The sequence below is a fragment of the Balaenoptera ricei genome, chromosome X (genome assembly GCF_028023285.1).
Source record: "Balaenoptera ricei isolate mBalRic1 chromosome X, mBalRic1.hap2, whole genome shotgun sequence".
Taxonomy (NCBI): Eukaryota; Metazoa; Chordata; class Mammalia; order Artiodactyla; family Balaenopteridae; genus Balaenoptera; species Balaenoptera ricei.
This window is the reverse complement of record NC_082660.1, coordinates 76,513,551-76,530,341: the sequence shown is the minus strand read 5'-3', so window position 1 is coordinate 76,530,341 and position 16,791 is coordinate 76,513,551. Positions and strand designations below refer to the sequence as shown.

The window sequence follows — 16,791 nt, the reverse complement described above, 5'->3', positions numbered from 1 at the left end:
GTGAGCTGAAGGTGGGATTTCCACAAGCAGGTAGAACACAAATAAAAGCAGGACGGCAACCTGCAATTGGTTGGCGGTCTTAGGACACACATTGTTCGTGACAGGGATATACAAAAACAGGTTGAGTGGGATCCAGCCACAGGGACTGGAGTTCAGGAGAAAATCTATCCTACAGGGAGGTGGCAAAAGGGAGACAAGGTGTGAGATACAGAGGAATTGGAGTAGAAGTAAGAGGAACAGTAATAATAATAGTAATAATGATAATTGTTACAATATTTATATTCAACATTTGTATAATATACGGTTTCTAAAGTTCTTCCATTTATATATATATATATATATTTATATATAAATATATAAATATATATATATATAAAAAGAGAGAGAGAAAGAGAGATTCTACTCCATGCCTGGCACTAAGGATTCAGAGTTAACTAAAACCCAGTCATTATTCCTGGGTGAATCACTGTCTGGTAAAGGAGAAAAACGTGTAAACAAATGACATTGCAGTGCGGTATATGCAATAAGAGAATGATATCGAAAGTATAAAAGTAATATAGAGGAGCCATGAGTTGTATCTAGGAGTCAGAGAACCTTACAGGGAAGAATATAAAAGATGAGTAGCAATTCTTCATCCAAGTGATAGACAATCAAATTGATAGCATTTGCACCAGCCCAGGGTGTAACTATCATGGTATGTTTAAGAAAGTACCAATAAACAGGTAACAGTGTAGCAAAAAGCCTGAGAGGCAGAGATGGGATGAAGAAGAAGACGATGAGACCAGAGAAGATAGGCCTGAAGGGTGTTGTTTGCCATAATAAGTATCTTGGATTTTTATCCTGTTAGAAGAGTTTTAAGCCAAAAAAAGGCATAAACAGAATTTCATTTTCCACTGACCCTTCTAAGGGCAACATAAAGATGGATTACACAGGGGAACCCTAGAGGCAAAGTGACCAGTCCGGTTCTGAGATGTTGCAGTTGTCCAGGGGAAAGATGATGCATGTCTGGTCTATGTCTCTAGTGGAGGAACAGGTGGAGTCAAGAACTAAGAGATAAAATTGATAGGATTTGCTGATTGATTGCATGCAGAGAGTAAAGGAGAAGGAGAACTTCTATAGGCAGACAAGGTAGAGATAACAGACACAATGACCATTAGAGGAACTAAAGTGTGAGGTAGAGGCTCTGTCTGACCTCAGTCCTGCTTCTAGGGACTAAATATCTCCAGCAAAGATGTATATGGTAAGACCCCAGGATGGAAGCAAAGCAGGCATCTCAAATATTTAATTTCAAAATATCCATAATAAAATGGCATGTCTAAAAATATCACTTTGAACTATACTTAAGAAGGAAAGAAGCTATTTTTCTCTCCCTGCCCCTTCTTTCAACTCCACATCAAAGCTCAAAAGTTTCTGCTTAACCAACCCTTCACCCTATCCCAAAGATACTGGTTTTATTCACCTGATGTAGGAGTTTACCAGCTATAGATGGCCAAATGGCAAATAATTTCGATTTTGCAGCCCATATAATGTATTTTGCAACTACTCAACTCCACCATTGCAGTGCAAAAGCAGCCGTAGACCATAGATAAATGAATGAGAGTAACTGTCCCAATAAAGCTTTATTTATGAAAACAGGCAGCAGACTGGATCTGGCACATGGGCCATAGTTGTCAACTCCTGGCGTAATGGATGACCTTGCGTGTACTTTGGGAAGAAGGGTTGAAGTGGTACAGACAGACATTGTAACCTTTAAAGCAAAACAAGCATATGTTTAAAACCCTTTAATGACGTTCTTTTACCAGTAGGCTAGAGTGCAAGCTCCCTAGCCTGTCAGGGACCCTTATCTAATAAAGAACTGTATTCATCTAAATAATAGTAGGAATATGTTTAGAATAGAATAACAGTGCTACCAGCCACATTTACTTTCTTGTATGTGTGTGTATTTGTTGTTAATTAAGATCACATTTACTTTATTATTCTCTTACCCTGCCAGACTAAGCTCAGCTTAAATCTCAACATTTTAATTTATGTTATTATTAATAACAATGATTACAGTTTCCAAATAGAGAGGCTTACTCTCTGCCATTCTATAGGCAAGGAGAGCAAGGCTCAGAAGCTGAGTAAGCATTCCCCAGATCACATCGCTGCTAAGTGGCAGAGCCAGCATTTGGGCATGGTTATCTATTCAGTGTCCATTGTCTTGGACACTGTGTTATATTCCTCAAAGCACAGGGAGAGGAAAATTAGAAACGCAAATAGTTGAGCAAACAGTGAAGAATTTTCTTGATTTGAACAATGACTTGTTAAACTTAGTATATGCTAAATTAGACTGTACAAATATCACAAACAGGCTCTATTAGGAAATTATATAAAGGATATTAAGGGAAATTGTATTTCTGTTGACATGTAGAATGAATGACCTTAAAACCTCAACTATTTGAGCACTTTATAAAGAGTCTTAGCAAGTACTGATATACTTGAAGGGTGGGCCTGAATGAATGTATAAATTAGAGGGAGAAAAGTCATGGAGTTCTGAAAGCAGTTTTTAGAAGGTCATGTGTGCTGTGTAAAGTTCTATAACTTAAAGAAAATTTTAAGGGTGATACTTCATTTTTTTGATAGTTCCAGAAAGGCACATACATTTTAAGTTAATGTTCAAAACCTCTTGTGCCCTTTCTTCCCTGGCCAGGCTGAAGCACTTTTCCAACAAATCTGCCCCAACGAAGACTTCTGTCCACCCCCACCAAATCCTGAAGACATTATCCTTGATGGAGACAGTTTACAACCAGAGGCTTCAGAATCCAGTGCTATACCAGAGGCCAACTCAGAGACTCCCAGGGAAAGCGCAAATCTGAGAAACCCAGAGGAGCCCTCTGAATAACGAGTATGCACCAAACTGAATAGCACATTTTGGAAAATCCTCCTAGCCTCAGAGTCCTCTTGATGGAAGAACTGTTTGAAAAATGTTACAAAGCAGCAGCCAGTTGACATGCAGAATTACCAAGAGAAACAGATGATAGAAATCCAAAAGGGAATTTTCCTTAAAAAGGACATTCCAAGACCACAAAACACTTGTAAAGCACATTGACTTGCCTGATTTAAGATACCAAACCTGTGGAATTAGCAGATAAAAATTATAAATGGATTGATTCCTAGAAATATAGCTATGTTTATGAAAGTGATCCTATGCATTGTTAATAATTCTATGGTATTAGGACAGCTTTTGCTTGCCACTTTGGATCTTTGTTTGAAAACCACATCTTCAAAATCTGCTTACATATTTCCTTTGATTATTTGAGTTATATTTTATTTATGGGTATGAGCATCGTGACACAAATGATAAAAGCATACGTAAATATAGCTGATAAAAACTAAAGTGTCATGATCCAGGCAGGAGCCTATGCTTGAAATAGAGGTTTGCTTTGTTTTCTATCTTGAGTATTGAAAATGCTAATATTAAAGTAGACATTTTTACAAACAAGTCATGAGTTCATTACTCAGTGTTTTTTTTTCTTTTAAATGTTAGTAGTGATATTTGTATGTGAATCCTGAACACACTAGGAAGACTCAATACTGAAGAAATGGAAGGAAAGATTTGAATAGGCTCATTGGTATTTGGAAATTCTGTCTAGTCGAGTATCTGGAGCACTAGCCTAATTGTCTATGGACCTAATTTAGTCCTAGCTATGCCACCGATGATATTAAGCAAATTGTTTAACTTCTGGGCCTCAGTTTCTCCGTATGTCTACTGTATGAGAATGATTTTGAAGATAAATGCAGTGCCATCCTTAGAATGGTTTTTCTGGAATAAAAGTTGTTTCAGAATTTTCTCATTGACTTGAGGGTGAATATCAAAGATCTCATGCAGCAAATAATTGTTTGCTGTCACCTCCCCCAACACAATAGATCATAGTGTTCTTATTGCATTAAGCTTTTAAAATAAAAATCTATTTCCTTAATTAGTATTTTATAGTTTAATAGAAAAGTAAACATAGTAACGTGGAATTGTGGTTTTGAATCTTGATAAGGAAAACAGTCTATAAACTCTTCATATTCCTCTTCTAGTAGGTAAACCTGAAACCACCAAGGACTCTAAATAGAATATGACAATTGGTAAACCCTAATATGCACTTAACATAAAAATATAAGCGCTGTACATAGGCAGCAAATCTAGTTACAGTGATAGTGCCTATATTAAAATCTTTCCAAATGCCAAGCTCTAATGGTTTACCTTTTTTGAGCAATAGTTTGGACTCAACAACTTATTTCAATAAATAAATACATTAAAAGTGTGTTGTCATGCAGTCTGGCCTATCTTGCTGATCAGAGAGCCATGGCTACAGTAGAAAGCACATAGTTCTTACATACTTCAGCTGCAGCAGGGCTCTGACCTCTCCAGATTTCAGAGAAGATCTGTCAGGTCACAGCCTCATGAGAAATGGAAAGAATCAAGGAATATAGCTCTTTCCTCACCTTTTAAACCCCCTGCGGATATAGCTGAATCCAGAAGAAAATCTTCCCAGCCTCTCAGGCTACTCCTAATCCTTCTCCCCATTGCATAGCCTCTCCCCTATCTCTTTAATCCCCTCTATCCCTTTCTTCCCCTTTTATAATGTTATACAAATCAGGGACAATAGAATCACATTATAACCTACTTTGTTATATGGATTCAGATCTATCTTAAATCATATTTCCTGAAACCCAACTGCGGCATGCGCTAAATACACAATACATACCTATAAGCACCGGGTATTGGCTCTGCCCCGCAGTACCAGCAATATAAAAGCTTCCACTATATGAGAGTATTGAGTCTGAATACAATTGCAGTAAGCTGCACCAATTAAGATATTGTACTTTGTTATAGTCCTAGAGTTAAGGCCTCTTGATGCAGCATGCACACTTATGTAAACAGCCAATCAGGTACACCCAGAATGACTAGAAAAATACTGATAGCTTTACTACAGCTCTGTAGAACAATGAAGGAGATATTCTGTGGTCTCATGGCCCAGTCCATACTGTACCCTATTTCATCCATTAGCCAGCATCGGAATTTCTCTTCCAGGTTATTTATTAAATACTGTTGAAATGTTTAAAAGCTCCTGAATATGATTAGTGATGATTAAGATAATACACAACTGTTAAAAACCTGTTGTTAGAGAACTTTAGATATTTCCTGTTGCCTCAGAATGTAATAGAAATTATTCTAAGAGCATTCTTTTCAGCTATCTTAATTACTGCAAATACTTGTTTTCATAGCTTTAAAGGAAAACCTTTTAGTTTTGTTGTAAAACCGTAAGCCTGAAGTCATATGAATAAAATATAGATGCTGTATGTGATGCAGAAATTTCAGTAGCTAATTTTAAATTTTGAAAATAGCTATTATCAAAGAATTTTTATTCATGTGTTTAAAATGTTTATGTTATGCATGCTTCTTATTAACCAAAAATGATAATACCATTCAGTTTAGTGATCAACATGAAAACGGGTTACTAACCCTATGTTGCTACTGTATTTTTGTCTAGTTGGTATGCCTGCCCAGAAAAAGATAGATATATATGATATGTATATTACAAACATATATTTTTCTATAGGAAAACTGAGTTATAATTTCTCTGTCTTCTATGATATCTAGCTGCTCATAGGAAAATAGTCATGTTAATGGTTAACTTCTGGAATAGTAGTTTCTGAGATGGGCAGCCCTTTGTGTAAAATAATGGCCACACTAATGATTAACTTCTGTCACAGCTGTAGTTCTGGAGAAGGGAGCCCTTTGTCTAAAGTCCTAAAAACCTCAAAAAAAATTTGTTGAAATTTGATTGCTAAATAGTAGTGATCCTTCAAAGCAGTTTTCTTACAAATAAGTTATTTACTGCTATTGGTATTGGATAATTTCTCTCTCAACTCTTGATTGATTTTCTTATATGCATTTCCAAAAGCATGAATATATGATTATTCATAATTTGCACACTGTAACAGTAAGTTTTCAGAGGAAATAAAGTCTGTTTTTAATGCCTTTCAGGCGTGGTATCCTATTTTTTAATATTAAAATTTTGTATATATGCCAAGAAATTAAAGATTGTCTTGGAACTGATTTATTTGTTGATACCAGTCTATTACTTAAATTCTTAGTTAATTGTCCAGCTGTATACTTGGTTTTATTTCTAAGCATCTGCCAACTGTGTCAGGTCTCTGAAAAAGGCAATCAAATGATACATGGGTATGATTTACTTAGCAAACTGTTCTAGACGCCAGCATCAGATCTCATTCTGTTTGAAATCAGTGTTCTGAGGCATGGGATATGGCTTTACAATACATTACCTGCAAACTGTTTTCGCATCTCACTTAGTGTATGAGAATCTGAAAGGTTTTTCTTATTTACTTGGTGAATGAGAACATGAAGTGTTTTTCTTTGTGGTCGTTGAGTCCCCAACAGCTTACTTGCAGCAGATAAGAGACTGCTGATGTTCTTTTCATGCAGAAATCATTCACTGAACTATGATTTGTTCTTGAATCAAATAATTAAAGAAGAGTGACATTTTCTGTCAATTCCAAGTCGTTTTTAAACCTTCCCAGACAGGACATATTCAAAAGATAACATCATTATTTCAAAACTGGCAATTTATCTGTGAGATTATTAATGAATCAAGTTTAAGAAAGATAAGGTTAATTGAATTTTTAAACAAGTAGCTGTATTATCCTTCAAGCACCTTGGAGTTCATAAGAGTATTTACACTTTTTTTTTCTTAAACAAGTGTTTTGGTATGTTTGAGTTCTCTTCTTTAATGATGGCTTTTTAAAAATGCAAGAGGTTTAACACAACATCCCAGGTCACACTTTGAAGGCCACTTTTCTTTCTATTAACATAGTTTAGCTGTGGGGCTGCAATGAGATGCCCTTCCCATACAAGTTGCCACGTCTGCTCTTTCTGGTGATGATGACTTTTAGGACCATTTGACAGGTAATCATTAGAACTTGAATCCTAGTAGACTGGAGGGTCTTTTCACCTATCACTACAGGGAGATTTATGCTGGTAACACCTATTAATGTTAATAGGACTTGCATGTGTAAATCCTCTTCCCGTCAATGAGACAGTTGACCCCTAAAAGAAATATTCTTTAGAGATGGACAACTTTCTACTCGAGAAGCATTAGTGAATTGTTCTATTCAAATTTTTCATGTGGGAAAAAATCGCAAGACTATACTAATTCAGCAGAGGATTTGTAGAGCTTGAAAAGGTGAAATAATAGCTCTTAGTTTTCTATTCACATTCTACTATATATTAGATACTATTACTCTTCATGTTATCAACATAGCATTTTTCTCTTATTTTCACTTATTTTTATTATTTTCTAATTAAAGTATAATTGACATTCAACACTATGTTAGCTCCAGGTACACAACATATGATTCAATATTTCTATACATTACAAAATGATCACCACGATAAGTCTAATTACCATCTGTCATGATACAAAGTTATTAAAATATTGACTATATTCCCCATGCTGTACATCTCATCCCCGTGACTCATTTATTTTGTAACTGGAAATTTGTACCTCTTAATCTCCCTCACTGATTTCACTCATCCTCCCCACACTCCTCCTCCTCTCTGGCAACCACCTATTTTTCCTCTATCTATAAGTCTATTTCTGTTTGTTCATTTGTTTTGTTTTTTAGATTCCACATATAAGTGAATTAAAACAGTATTTGTATTTCCTGCCTGCCTTATTTCACTTAGCATAATACCCTCTAGGTGCAATCCCTTTCAAACCACCAATAATAGCATTTTTCACAGAACCAGAACAAATAATACAAAAACTTGTATGGAAACACAAAAGACCCCCAAATAGTCAAAACAATCTTGAGAAAGAAGAACAATGCTGTAGGTTATCACCCTCCCTGATTTCAAACTATATTACAAAGCTACTGTAATCAAAACAGCATTGTACTGGCACAAAAACAGACACATAGATCGATGGGACAGAACAGAGAGCCCAGAAGTAAATCCACATTTATATGGTTAATTAATCTATAACAAAGGAGGCAAGAATATACAATGGGGAAAAGAGAGCCTCTGATAAGTGATGCTGGGAAAACTGGACTGCTTTCTCACACCATATACAAAAGTAAACTAAAAATGGATTAAGGACTTAAATGTAAGACCTGAAAATATAAAACTCTTAGAAGACAACATAGGTAATACACTCTTTGACATCAGTCTTAGCAATATTTCTTTGGATCTGTCTCCTCAGGCAAGAAAAACAAAAGCAAACAAACAAATGAGACATCAAACAAGAAAGCTTCTGCACATCAAAGGAAACCATTGACAAAGTGAAAAGATAACCCACGGAATGGGAGAAAATATTTGCAAGTAATATGACCAACAAGAGGTTAATATCCAAAATACATAAACAGGTCATACAACTCAATATCAAAAAGAAACCCAATTTAAAAATGGGCAGAAGACCTGAATAGATATTTTTCCAAAGAGGATATACAAATGGCCAACAAGCATATGAAAAAAATGCTCACCATTGCTAATCATCAGAGAAATGCACATCAAAACAACGAGATGTCACCTCACACCAGTCAGTATGGCTATCATCAAAAGGTCTACAAATAACAAATGTTGGTGAGCATGTGGAGAAAAGCAAACTCCAGTACATTGTTAGTAGGATTGTAAATTGGTGCAGCCACTATGGAAAACAGTATGGAGGTTCCTCAAGAAACTAAAAATAGAACTACCATATGATCCAGCAATTCCACTGCTGGGTATATATCCAAAGAAAATGAAAACACTAATTCAAAAAGATGCATGCATCCCAGTATTCATAGCAGCATTATTTACAATAGCCAAGACATGGAAGCAACCTAAGTGTCCATCAACAGAAGAAAGGACAAAGAAGATGTGGTATATATATACACAATGAAATATTACTCAGCCATAAAAAAAGAATGAAGTTCTGCCACTTGCAACAACATGGATGGACCTAGAGGGTATTATGCTTAGTGAAATAAGCCAGAGAAAGAAGTGAACAATATAATGAAAGAGAAACAGGCTCACAGATACAGAAAACAAACTAGTGGTCACCAGTGGGGAAAGGGATGGGGGGAGGGGCAAGATAGGGATATAGGAGATACAAACTACTATGTATCAATCTAAAATAGATAAGCAACAAGGATATATTGTGTGGCACAGGGAAATATAGCCATTATTTTGTAATGACTTTAAATAGAGTATAATCACTAAAAATATTGACTCACTATGTAGTACACCTGAAACTGATATATTATTGTAAATCAACTATACTTCAATTTTTTAAAAAGGCTACTCTTGGACCACAACTACTGAGCCTGTACTCTAGAGCCTGCGAGCCACAAATACCAAGCCTGCACACCACAACTACTGAAGCCCGTGTGCCCTAGAGCCTGCACACTGCAACTACTGAGCCCACGTGCTGCAACTACTGAAGCCCATGCACCTGGAGCCTGTGCTCCACAACAAGAGAAGCCACTGCAATGAAGCCCACGCACCGCAATGAAGAGTAGACCCTGCTCACCGCAACTAGAAAAAGCCCGCACGCAGCAACGAGGACCCAATGCAGCCAAAAATAAAAATAAATTAAAAAAATAAAACAAAAGGCCACATGTCCTTAAAAAATTTTTTTAAATAAATAAAAAGTCTACTAGTGAGTGGAGATCATGCCAGTTGTTTTTATCTAAATAGAGCTACTGATGGAACAAATAAATCAATTGAAATGTGGGCAGATTTTTAAAACCAAAGTAGTTGACACAGTAGAATTACAGTCCTCACTTCCTCAGCTCCCTCATTCAGTTGAGCACAATATCTTATTGATTTTATCTCAGAATATCTTACTGATCACAGCCTCCTCCCTATTCCCACAATCCTCTGTTCTCATTCTCTTTCAGATTAATTACTATAATTAGTTTTCCTGACGCTAGGCTCCTCATTCTATTCCAATTACCTATTGAGGCAGAAACCAGTACATGGATTCCTTCTCATGCTTACATATCATGAGAAGGGACCCACTTAGCATAATAACACGCCAAAGTTAGCAACAGTGAAGCCCTTGAGTGGGCATTTATTCCCAGCCTGCACCAAATGTGGAAAGGTGTAGCTTGGGACCCTGAGGTCAAGGCAGAGAGAGAGAGTAGAAAAGGAAATGACAGGTAACACGTGTAGTGCCTACTATGTACTAGGCAGTGTTCTATTAACACTTTTAACCTGAAGACAACCTGTGGGTACTATTATCATTCTCCATTTTTCAGATGAGGAACTTGATGAGGAAACTAAAGCACAGAGATAAAATAACTTGTCCAAGTTCGCACAGTTAGAAAGGTTTGGATTGTTCTTCCTAATTCAGTATGCACTGAAACATGTTTGTGATCTACTACTAGTAAGATTATATTCTTTCATCGTAATGAGCTGTATCTGCCTGCCCTACTGGTGGTAGAGTTTCACCTAAAAAATAAATACAAATAAAGGCCCCGACCTTGTCATTTCTCTCCTTAAAATCTTTTCCATATTAAATACAGTCTGAACTCTTCAGCATAGCATATGAAACGAGACACTCCAAAAACCAACATGTTCCTCTTTGGCTTCATCTATCATTCTACTTCCCTCCCCACCTCACACTCTATTCTTCAGACACGACGAACTTCTCAGTATCTTCAAACTCTTTGGCCCTTTGCATATGCCATTTCTTTTTCTGGAATTTCCTGGCCTCTCTCTGCTATCACCACACCCCTTTTCCCCTGACCCTTCTTTTCTGCCTTTTAAACCCAGCTCTAATGTTACTTCAACTGCTAACACTTTGGCAACTCCAAGTGGCAAAGTTACTTTTCCCTCTGTACCGCCCCCACCAAAAACTGTTCAGAAAGCCCTTATCTCATAGAAATCTAAGTTTTCTGATTTTGTTTCTGTCTCCTAGATAGTGAGAAACTTGAGGGCAGGTGCCCTGCTATTCATCCTTGCATCTCTAACACCTAACAACACCTGTCTCATGGCCATGTATCTCCTGCATAACCCTGCTCCTCTGGCCACGGTGGTTTCTATCTAGGGTGGGGACATGCTCCTGACCCTCTTCGGAATTGGGACTCATAAAGAGTTTGACTTTCTGAGTGGTTGACCCATAACACAAAATCTCTTTTGCTATGGACAGCCATATTTTCTACCATGTGGCTAGGAAAGCAAAGACAGTTTGCAAAGAAAGAAGCAGTGATGAGACACAGAACCTAAAGTTGGTTTCTGAGAGCTTTCCAATTCCACAATCAAGTCCTTCCTGAGGCCCAGTATCATTCCTGCCCTTGGTTTGTTTGAGACATTCCTGTCTCATAATCAGATTTCTTTAGATGTTCCAGAAATGCATGTTAGGGCTTCCCTGGTGGCGCAGTGGTTAAGAATCCACCTGCCAATGCAGGGGACATGGGTTCGATCTGTGGTGTGGGAAGATCCCACATGCGGCGGAGCAACTAAATCCGTGTGCCACAACTACTGAGCCTGCGCTCTAGAGCCCATAAGCCACAAATACTGAGCCTGCGTGCCACAACTACTGAAGCCCGCACACCTAGAGCCCATGCTCTGCAATAAGAGAAGCCACTGCAATGAGAAGCCCGTGCACGGCAATGAAGAGTAGCCTCTGCTCACGGCAACTAGAGAAAGCCCCCGCTCAACAACGAAGACCCAACACAGCCAAAAATAAATAAATAAAATACATAAATTTATTTAAATAAAAAAAGAAATGCATGTTGAATTCTGATACTTGCAAACACAAAATTTTAAATTTTTATTTTAAATAAACATGTCTGGGAAATTTCATTATTAGAACATTCCAAACCACCTCTATCTGTGTAAATATGTATGTAGGTTTGTGAATGCATTTGTGTACTGTGCAAATTTGGACTTTTACTGATTAGGAAATGTCATAAAATTTTCAGGTCCAAAGTTCCACACAGAAGGGGGAGTAAATCAAGGAAAAAAGCAAATATTATCTACACTTGAGAAGAACTGTGGCAGAGAATTATCTTGGTGATTTCTAACCACTATCAATTTATTCTGAGAAAAACCGTAGGAGAGGCAATACCCATCTAACAAGTATGTGCTGTAAAAAGCAACTGTTGTTACAATGGAAGTCAACTATAGGTAGCGTACCTAAACTTAGTGCCTTTGGTACACGTGATGTGAAATTGTCCTTTTTGATTTGGATTTGTCTTAGAAATATATTTTCAAAATAATACCCTGGAATAAGACTCTTAAGGTCAAATATGGTCTAAAGTTTTGAAGAAATTCACCTTTGTTTGGTATGGAAGCTACTTGCATAATATGTAAACATTTAAGTTTTACAGATAGGTAAGTTTACAAAGCATTAGATATAAGCTAAGTTCTATACCCTAAGGAGCTTACAATTTTCAAGTCAGAAATGGGCAATGTACCAGAAAGTGGTTTCCTTTGGTTGAGCAATAGCAACAAAAAGTTTTGTGCAGAACTTAAAACTGCTCTCTATTGATCTTTATTATGACTGGAAAAAATTGCCTACAGGAAAATGCCATTCCTTTTCTAAATCTGGATTTGATAATTTTAAGGACAGATAAGCTGAATCTTGAACATCATTTTGTCTTTCAGATCTTCTGAAAATATATTTTTTTGAAATTTATTCATTTATGGCTGTGTTGGGTCTTCGTTTCTGTGCGAGGGCTTTCTCTAGTTGCAGCAAGTGGGGGCCACTCTTCATCGCGGTGCGCGGGCCTCTCACTATCTCGGCCTCTCTTGTTGCGGAGAACAGGCTCCAGACGCGCAGGCTCAGCAATTGTGGCTCACGGGCCTAGTTGCTCCGTGGCATGTGGGACCCTCCCAGACCAGGGCTCGAACCCGTGTCCTCTGCATCGGCAGGCAGATTCTCAACCACTGCGCCACCAGGGAAGCCCCTGAAAATAATTTTTGACTGCTAGATTTGAGATGCTAGTCCATATTCAGACACATCCTGTTTTAAGAGGACACTCTATAAGGAGATCTAGATTTATAAAGCACAACATTTTGGAGGGTGACTGTGCCCATTACAAAGTAGTTCTTTGCTTTACCAAAGAATTCAGGCTGCTTTTAAGTAGGAGTTCCTAGGAGTTCCCTGATGGTATATATCAGCGCTGCATAAGCTATTAACTTCTAGGCAGAGAGAGGTAGGGTAGAGCCACTGCCAAATGAAGATTGAATTGAAAATAAAGCAATTCTAAAATGATTGTGGAAGTAAAGGAGAAGATATGGATTGACAGAAGTGTGGTTTGAGGACAACTTTGCAGGAATACATGTGTGGCATAAAGTGTGTTGACTTAAAGTGAAGATTATTTGGGGACTACAGTTCCTTCCTAGTAGTAGAACCCATCTATCAGATTGCCCGCAATAAGTCCATGTGAAATTGCCATTCAAAAATACCCCTTAGGACAGGGAGATCAGCTCGGTGCTTTGTGACCAGCTAGAAGGGTGGGATAGGGAGGGTGGGAGGGAGGGAGACGCAAGAGGGAAGAGATATGGGGATATATGTATATGCATAACTGATTCACTTTGTTATAAAGCAGAAACTAACACACCATTGTAAAGCAATTATACTCCAATAAAAATGTTAAAAAAAAACCCTTACACTTGATTGATATTTTTCATTAATACTACTTGACCACAATCTTCTTGAACAAAAGATTTTATGGTGGATAGTTTTTTCCCCAAGATGTCTAAGAGTAAGTTGTAAAACCATGGCATTTACAATGTGGTCCAGGCATTATAAATAAGCAAATGTTGATCTTCTTCAGTAAAACCTGGGAAGTCTGCCTGTATAAGCCTACTTCACAAATGGAAAAGGGAATACTATCCCCTGGAAATGTGAAATATCATGTGTTCAATATATACTTAGAATTGAGGGAGCTAAGTGGAGCTGGGAGTGGGATCTTAAAGCTATGGCTCAGGCCATAGGATCCTAAGTAGCCTCTCCTGAGAGGGTATTGGGGTGGATTCTGCTGGCCCCACCACATCCCTTCCTTTGTCTCCTTCACTCTCTGGGTCATCAGTAGTATGCAGGTATAGCAGCAGGAACACCTTAGCTGTATCAGTGAAAAAAAAATGTTGCCTGCCATATCAGTAAACAAAGGATGTTGCAGCCATAAAGCCATCACATTACAACCACACCAAGAGTGAGCCCTGAGGGAATTCAGGATAGAAACAGGATGCCCGGCATCAAGCAGTCAACTGCTGCATCCACCCCTGACAGTGCAACCTGAAGAGACTTGGGATGAGAAAGCACAGGATACTGGCCCCAGATAGCTGAGGTTCATATCAAAGGGATGATTTCAGTGAGCTGTGATTTTTGTATCTCTTCCCATGTACAGAAAAGCACTAAATTCCTTAACTTGAGATATCTGGTTTTCTTTCATTAACAGTAATCTTTTTTAATTTTTAATTTTATTGGAGTATAGTTGATTTACAATGTTGTGTTAGTTTCAGGTGTACAGGAAAGTGATTCAGTTATACATATACATATATTTATTCTTTTTTAGATTCTTTTCTCATATAGGTTATCACAGAATATTGAGTAGAGTTCCCTGTGCTATACAGTATGTCCTTGTTGTTATCTATCTTATATACAGTAGTGTGTGTATGTTCATCCCAAGTTCCTGATTTATCCCTCTCCCCCAGGTTTCCCCTTTGGTAACCATAAGTTTGTTTTCAATATATGTAAGTCTGTTTCTGTTTTGTAAATAAGTTCATTTGTATCACTTTTTAAAATTAGATTCCACATATGAGTGATATCATATATTTGTCTTTCTCTGTCTAACCTACTTCACTTAGTATGATAATCTCTAGGTCCATCCATGTTGCTGCAAATGGCATTATTTCATTCTTTTTATGGCTGCATAATATTCCATTGTATATATGTACCATATCTTCCTTATCCATTCCTCTGTTGTTGGGCATTTAGGTTGCTTCCATATCTTGGCTATTGTAAATCGTGCTGCAGTGAACACTGGGGTGCATGTATCCTTTCAGATTATGGTTTTCTCTGGATATATGCCCAAGAGTGGGATTGCTGGATCATATGGTAATTCTATTTTTAGTTTTTTAAGGAACCTCCACAGTGATTGTACCAATTTCCATTCCCACCAACAGTGTAGGAGGGGTCTCTTTTCTCCACACCCTCTCCAGCATTATTTATTGTTTGTAGACTTTTTTGATGATGGCCATTCTGACCAGTGTGAGGTGATACCTCATTGTAGTTTTGATTTGCATTTCTCTGATAATTAGTGACGTTGCCATCTTTTCATGTGCTTTTTGGCCGTCTGTATGTCTTCTGTGGAGAAATGTCTATTTAGACCTCCAGCCCATTTTTTGATTGGGTTGTTTGTTTTTTTTTTTTTTGTTATTCAGCTGCATGAGCTGTTTGTATATTTTGGAGATTAATCCCTTGTCTGTTGCTTCGTTTGCAAATATTTTCTCCCATTCTGTGGGTTGTCTTTTCGTTTTGGTTATGGTTTCCTTTGCTGTGCAAAAGCTTTTAATTTAATTAGGTCCCATTTATTTATTTTTGTTTCTATTTTCATTACTCTAGGAGGTGGATCCAAAAAGATACTGCTGCAATTTATAACAGAGTGTTCTGCCTATGTTTTCCTCTAAGAGTTTTATAGTGTCTGGCCTTACATTTAGGTCTTTAATCCATTTTGAGTTTATTTTTGTGTATGGTGTTAGGGAGTGTTCTAATTTCATTCTTTTACATGTAGCTGTCCAGTTTTCCCAGCACCACTTATTGAAGAGGCTGTCTTTTCTCCATTGTATATTCTTGCCTCCTTTATCAAAAATAATGTGACCATATGTGCGTGGGTTTATCTCTGGGCTTTCTATCCTGTTCCATTGATCTATATTTCTGTTTTTGTGCCAGTACCATACTGTCTTGATTACTGTAGCTTTGTAGTATAGTCTGAAGTCAGGGAGTCTGATTCCTCCAGCTCCGTTTTTCTTTCTCAGGATTGCTTTAGCTATTCAGGGTCTTTTGTGTTTCCATACAAATTTTAGAACTTTTTGTTCTAGCTCTGTGAAAAATGCCATTGGTAATTTGATAGGGATTGCATTGAATCTGTAGATTGCCTTGGGTAGTATAGTCATTTTCACAATATTGATTCTTCCAATCCAAGAACATAGTATATCTTTCCATCTAATTAGAGTAATCTTCTGATGTTCCGACTACCTGGCCTTTATTGCAAAAACTCCTATATATCCTGGCTCCTCCCTTACCTTACCTCTTCAGAGCAGTCTCTAAGAGCTATCTGAGTTGCTGTGTCCTGGACTTAAGTCCTCAGTTTTGTCTGCTGAATAAAACATAATTCTCAACTTTTAAGTTGTGAATTTTTTTCCAGTGACAGCAGGATATAGCAGATCACTATGGCGAGCCATCCAGTCCACTCACACCCCCATTTCAGCTCTATTTCAGTATTATACCCCTAAGGGAAATTATACTCTTTTATTAAATATGAATATGGAAAGAAAACTCCACAAGAAATAGTTGCAAAACATTTATTCAGAAAAAAGATTTCTGAACATCTCCAATATACAAGGCCAAAGACTTGGGAATGAGGCTTGACCATATAGTAGAAAGAAGAAACAATGGCTAAAATGAATGAGCTGGAGGAAATCATAAGAGATCATTTACTTCTAGTCCAATCTCCTCATTCTGTAACTGAGGCCAAGAGAGAGGAAGAAACTTGTCCAAAATCCTTAAAAGCTAGAAAAACAGGACA

The 16,791-nt window shown here is 37.4% G+C and overlaps 1 protein-coding gene across 1 annotated transcript in view; it reads left to right on the top strand.

The window, feature by feature from the left end:
- Positions 1–3,829, top strand: part of CHM (CHM Rab escort protein) — a 177,332-nt gene extending 173,503 nt beyond the window's left edge. Inside the window, exon 15 of the mRNA XM_059911312.1 lies at positions 2,690–3,829. Within this exon, the coding sequence (XP_059767295.1) occupies positions 2,690–2,881 (192 nt within the window). The 3' untranslated portion in view covers positions 2,882–3,829. The remainder of the gene's footprint in view (positions 1–2,689) is intronic.
- The last annotated feature ends 12,962 nt before the right edge of the window (positions 3,830–16,791 follow it).